At 38.3% G+C, this 5,662-nt stretch overlaps 1 protein-coding gene across 1 annotated transcript in view; it reads right to left on the reverse strand.

Moving 5' to 3' along the window:
- CLUAP1 (clusterin associated protein 1) overlaps nucleotides 1–5,662 on the reverse strand; it is a 70,551-nt gene that overhangs the window by 62,893 nt on the left and 1,996 nt on the right. Inside the window, exons 2-4 of the mRNA XM_009881943.1 lie at nucleotides 5,452–5,536; nucleotides 1,417–1,596; nucleotides 185–280 (exon numbers count right to left, since the gene is read on the reverse strand). Coding sequence (XP_009880245.1) covers nucleotides 185–280; nucleotides 1,417–1,596; nucleotides 5,452–5,536 — 361 coding nt within the window. The remainder of the gene's footprint in view (nucleotides 1–184; nucleotides 281–1,416; nucleotides 1,597–5,451; nucleotides 5,537–5,662) is intronic.

Genomic DNA, 5,662 nt, shown 5'->3' on the forward strand with positions numbered 1-5,662 from the left:
TACTGCAATTCAAGTATTAATACGAGCAGGCAGGAAAGGCAAACTTTCAGACCCGTTACTTCAACTCAGAGAATATTCATTTTAGATGCAGTCATTAAGACAAACTACTGATACCTTTTTCACCCTTCTCCTCGGCAGCAGCCAGTGAACACAAGTTTCTATACACTCTCCAGGACGTACTTACCCTCAATTCAACTTCTTTGCCAAGTAAGTCACACAGACTCGCTCCTTTGGAGGTGATTTCGGAAGCAAGCTGTCTAGCTGCCTTCAAGTCAGCAATCTGGAACCACAGAAACAGCACTGAATAGCAAAAAGAGAATCCCCAATATCACCACGAGAATCCACAACAGGTTTTTCCCATTTGGATGTTAAAATTGCATAGGAGGTCAGCACAGTGGCCAAAACTCTACTACAGTATTGAAGAAGTTGTCCACTGGAATCAGAGCGAACCTGTCTCTTGGCTTTAAATTGGTCTAGATGAGGCACCATTCAGACATCGGCTTCTGGGTGAAAGCCCAGACACTTTAGGCCAACAAAAAAAAAAAACCTCCTCAAAACTGTGACTTGGCCAGTTGTTGGTTCATGTGCTGCCCAGAGCAAAGGGAAACATCATTTTTTCACATTCAAAAGTAAAAAGTATATATATCAAAAGGAATGTGACTAGCATATTGCACAGGTAATAAATATTGACCATCAGCAAGTATTTTTTTATTATTTCTTCAGGTGCTTTCTTCAGAGAGACACACCAGACTTACACAGAGGAAAAATCACCTGTGGTTCTGCCATTTTTTCAAGAACAGTAATATTATTAGCTACAAGTAGGCATGACATAGTATAGTGTAGTTATACTATATATATGTGCCAAATGCACATAACCAAAGACTACAGATTACAACACAGAAGAGATGCTAAAACTAACAAGAAGTAACCAGAATTCCCCCTATTTAGCAAAGCATTGTTTGGGGTTTTTTTTTAATATCTAGAGATGGCATTCATTATAAGGGCTTGAACAGCTTTGATGTCTGTTAGGGTAACACGAAGATTTCCCTTTCCTTCAATGCAAACGGGCTCAAAAAAACCTCTTTCAGTCAGTATTTTGCAGTCTCCTCCTGTCGCAACAAGATTAGTAGAGAGAAAATAGTCTTTATTCCAGCCTACTCCAATATTTCTATGATTTCAACAGCAGTCCACACCAAAGATAATCAAGTTTGTGCCACTATTGCTTTGTATCATGCTTCTGGTTGAGAATTCACAGAGATTAAAACAAATCATAGCATATAACCTCAACTACAGAAAGCATGAGGTAAAACCATACCCACCCCCTTGTGAAAACATCTACGTTAAGTTTCAGATAGAAAATGGATTTGTTTTTCATAAAGTAATACAAAACCCCTGCCAAGTATATGTTTTCCTTACTTTTGAGCCAAGATCAAACTTGAACTTGCTGCTGTCTTCCTCGCTCAGGTCTGCGCGTTCCACTCCCTTGGTATTCATAGCACCATAAAGCACAGAGGTGATCTTTAGCAGTTCCTTCACCGCGTAGCCATCTGCCTGGTAAAGCTTCTTAGTGTCGAGCTTTATGTGAGCTTTGGTAGCCTTTGGGAAGAAAGAATGAATTCATCGTGTCACGAAGAACAAAATCCTCATTTACCTCTTCACACTTCACTCAAAAGCTCTTTTTGGGGTCACTACGCTCTGCTTTACAGAAATAAATCTTCCTGTTTGAAAACACAAGTTTGCCTCACTGTATTACTAATGTTTCTAGAAGAAATTTTTCTACAACATGTGCACTTTCTGCATGTCAGAACATTTGCAGATAATTGCCAGAATGAAAAAATTCAAACTATTCATTAATTCTTCCCTGCATGATGATCAGCAAAAACCCTGTGCACCACTTAAATTCAGATTAAATTTAAGTGGAATGTAAGTGCTGCCCAGGTCTTGTGATGATGCTGCAGAGAGGTAAATTTCATCCTTAATGAGTTACAAGAATAAGATCAATTATCCTAATTTAACTGTCTTCTCTTCCAGCAGTACCTTCAGAATATTTTATTGTTTCTCTCAAATTTTTCCCTGCTACAATATTAGTGATTTTATTCCCTTGTCTTCCATCTCTGACAGTACAGGCAGACCAATATTAAAAAAAATATTATCTTTTTATACTTCAAAATAATAAGGGGGGTGGGGAAGAGGATAGTAGAAATGATACATCTGTCACAGAAAGGACACAAATGTTGTTCTTGAAAAGATATAGATCCTAAATGAATAGCCACAAGGATCCAACACCAAACTGCAGGTAAAACTTGGAGGCAGTCTTCCTGGTGGCATGACTAAACAAGCAAGCAAACAAAAATTGATCACTGCTTACAAATACAAAACCGAAGCATCCAAATGACTTAAGATCTTCTTTTCAGTATCTTTTTAAGACGAAACTTCTGCTAACATGGTTATGCTTTGGGAATACCATGTGGCAGGAAGAATCTATCCACAATTCACTCATGAATTACACAACTTTGGTATTATGGTGTTACCATAAGAAATTCACACCCTGCATGGCTCTGACAGTGCAAGACCTTCAGCCTGGGCTAAAAGACTCAAACAGTAAAATGGTCAGTACAAGTTTTGCCCACTCTGCACTGAGCTTCACCCAATAACTGACTGCAACTAACTGCAGCAAAACTTCCTGTGAAACTAAAGACAGAAAGGACTCAAACACGGATTTATCTCCCAACTTTCCAAAGAACAAAGGAAACAAAGCCAATAGTTCTTGACCACTTTTCTCTGTATGCATCTTGTCAAACTTTGTGACTTCACAATCAGATTTCCATTTCCAAGAAATGTTTACCTCGTGCCTCCCTCTTCCCAAAATCTCTACCCAGCAGCAGAAACTGACTCTACATCTTCTTCCTGCAGGCAGGAACTCAGCTGAAGAGTGAAGTCAAAACGTCCAGAAGGGGTTTCTGATGCTGTACACCCTCAGGTGGGGGAATATCAAACTTATGGTACAAAAACCCTGAATCGCTTTTGAGAATTTTGACCAGCGTGACTTCAAATGAGCCAATACACAAAGCAGAAAGCCAGATAAGTTCGCCTTCCTCCCCTTTCAGTAGAAGGAATCTAACAAACAAATCATAGAAATAGCAGGTATTAAATTTTAAGAGAAGCAGGTCATTAAATTGACAGAATCTGTTAAACACCCCCTACACAAAGACTAATGTACCACATCATATAGGATGTTGTTAAAGACGGGAATTCCAATTTCAGTTCCATTCAATCCCAAGAGAAACAAAATCAATGTCTAGTAAAAGGAAAAAACCAATGTTTTTTCACTGAAAGACTAGTTAAAAACAGGAAAAAATACACAGACAAGTACATATATTTTATGCTTACTCAAGAATGTAATTCATGTTTGGAAAGCTTGAGGCAGCCACCCATTTCATAACAACTCTAACTAGATTTAAAGGATCATTAAAAAATCACCTCCATCCATTCTGAAGATCAGATTATTACCGTGCAATAGAAAAGAGAAATACAAATATACTGCAAGAATGGCATCAACAGCCAGAAAGTTTGCTTTACTTTAAAATCTGATTTTTTGTTATCACAGAGCCAAATTTTGACAGTGTGATGAAAATGCAAAAACAGCGCAGGGAAGAACCAAAACTCCCAGCTGAGTGCTCCAGCCATTCGGTTGCAGAGTCATGGTCTGCATAGCCCAAACATTTTGCGTTCTTTCCTGTACAAGGGCATATTTGTGATAGGAAGAATGAGGATTGCTCTCATCTCCCTGTCTTGTTTAATACTCAGGATACTCTCCTGGGTACTCTGTGGGCCTAAATCTCCACAGGCTGAAGTGGGAATTAAACACATAATACTTCCTGGAAAGCACTCAGGAAGATTATTAGCAGACGTTGCATCAATCTCTTCTCCCATCACTTTTTAGAAAACAAATATGTCTGCCTTTTGCAAAAAGTTTGGTACCTTGCTTTGCTAAGGATGTTTTCACGAATGCATTGCTATGAGACTAAAGTCATTAGCAGCTTTTTGCTGCACTCCACGTCAAATTTGGATCCAAGTGGGCTTGAGTAGGAGCCAGGTATTGAGCCACACAGACTAGGACAGTTCTAGGTGGACAAATGATTAAAAAAAACCCACAACACATAAAGCAACCCTGCAGACACTTCAGGAACTTTTGGGTCCGAAAAGGAGACATTTGGCAAGTTCTCAAACTACCAGTAACACAGAGCAACAGATAATTTGTGTAAAAAAATTAACACATCTTTACTCCTTGTTCTATAAAGGACAGCAATACTCTAGTTATTTTTCATGATGATTAATCTACTCTGATAGTCTCTTCTGAGACAAATCCGTCTCCATCAAATCTCACATCTGGCTACGGATGCATAAAGCTATTAGCTACTGGAGGAGATCACTGTGGATTCCATGAACAGTGAATTATTAAAGAAATGTCTACAAGCTTTTTTCATTCTAAAAATGCTGAAAACCTACAATAATCCCCATATTATTTTGTAATATTAACTGAGACTAAGTACAGGATGATTAAAGAAATTTCCATTCATTTCATTTTCTGAATCATATTATGTAATACTTCAAAACCCTTGGGATTTCTTACATGAAATCAGCTATTAAAAGGAAAACATAGGCATAACGTTATTTCTGCTTCTATACCTGTCCTTTTAAAACATGCTTGATTTGGAGGGAGGAAATCCCTCCAAACAAAATAAATCTGTTGATTACACCTTATGATGCTCCAGGGCTCAAAAGTGCATGCTGGTATGTACAGAAGCATATCATCATAGTAAAATTAAGAAAGTTTATGGTACACATCATCACAAATCAGAACGGAAAAGCTGGCTTGTCTAGAATGTCATTTTAATATGCGTTTTAAAGTACTACAAGAAATTAATCTTTGGCATTAGCATAGAGACCCCCATTGCTTCCAGACCCACCTGCAGCCCCATTAAGTTTTTTGCAGCTGATTAAGAGTGCTATGTAAGTGTGTCTTAACAGCGAAGGCTCATGCTGCATCAAAAGGACAGGACAATATTATTTTATTCCACGAGACTAAAAGAGTTGATGGGCCAGTTCACTTATGCTCATGCATAACACAATAAAAGACTTGATCTGAGAAAAATATGGCTTGATCTAGTAAGTGAGAAGGCTCATACAACAGAATAATGATGTATGATTCTGTATCATAATGAAAACATCAGAAGTTACGACTATTCAAGCACACAAAAGAATCAGGCATCCTGATTCTGGCCTGTTCAAGTTTATAACAGCACAAGACATACAATACAGCACAATAATACAGTACATATTCAGCCACCCATTGCAAGGAAATTGTAAGGGGTTGAGAGAGAAAGCATTTAAGCTAATACAGAGCCAGTATTGCAGTGTGCTTAAGTGTGACTCCTCAGGCAGACTTACCATGAACTGAGCCACTGCTTTAATGAAGAAAACCCGGTCCTGTTCTGTCTCCACATCAGGAGGAATATCAGTCTGAGGTTCGTACCTGTGGAAAGAAGCATGCATAGATTCTGATGAGAAATACATGTGCAATATTAACGAGACTGGTTCATTTGTGAGGCAAAAATCAAACAAAACAAGCTTGTATGAGACTGGAAAACAGCTCTTTACC

This window comes from Charadrius vociferus, unplaced genomic scaffold (genome assembly GCF_000708025.1).
Source record: "Charadrius vociferus isolate BGI_N301 unplaced genomic scaffold, ASM70802v2 scaffold593, whole genome shotgun sequence".
Lineage (NCBI taxonomy): Eukaryota > Metazoa > Chordata > Aves > Charadriiformes > Charadriidae > Charadrius > Charadrius vociferus.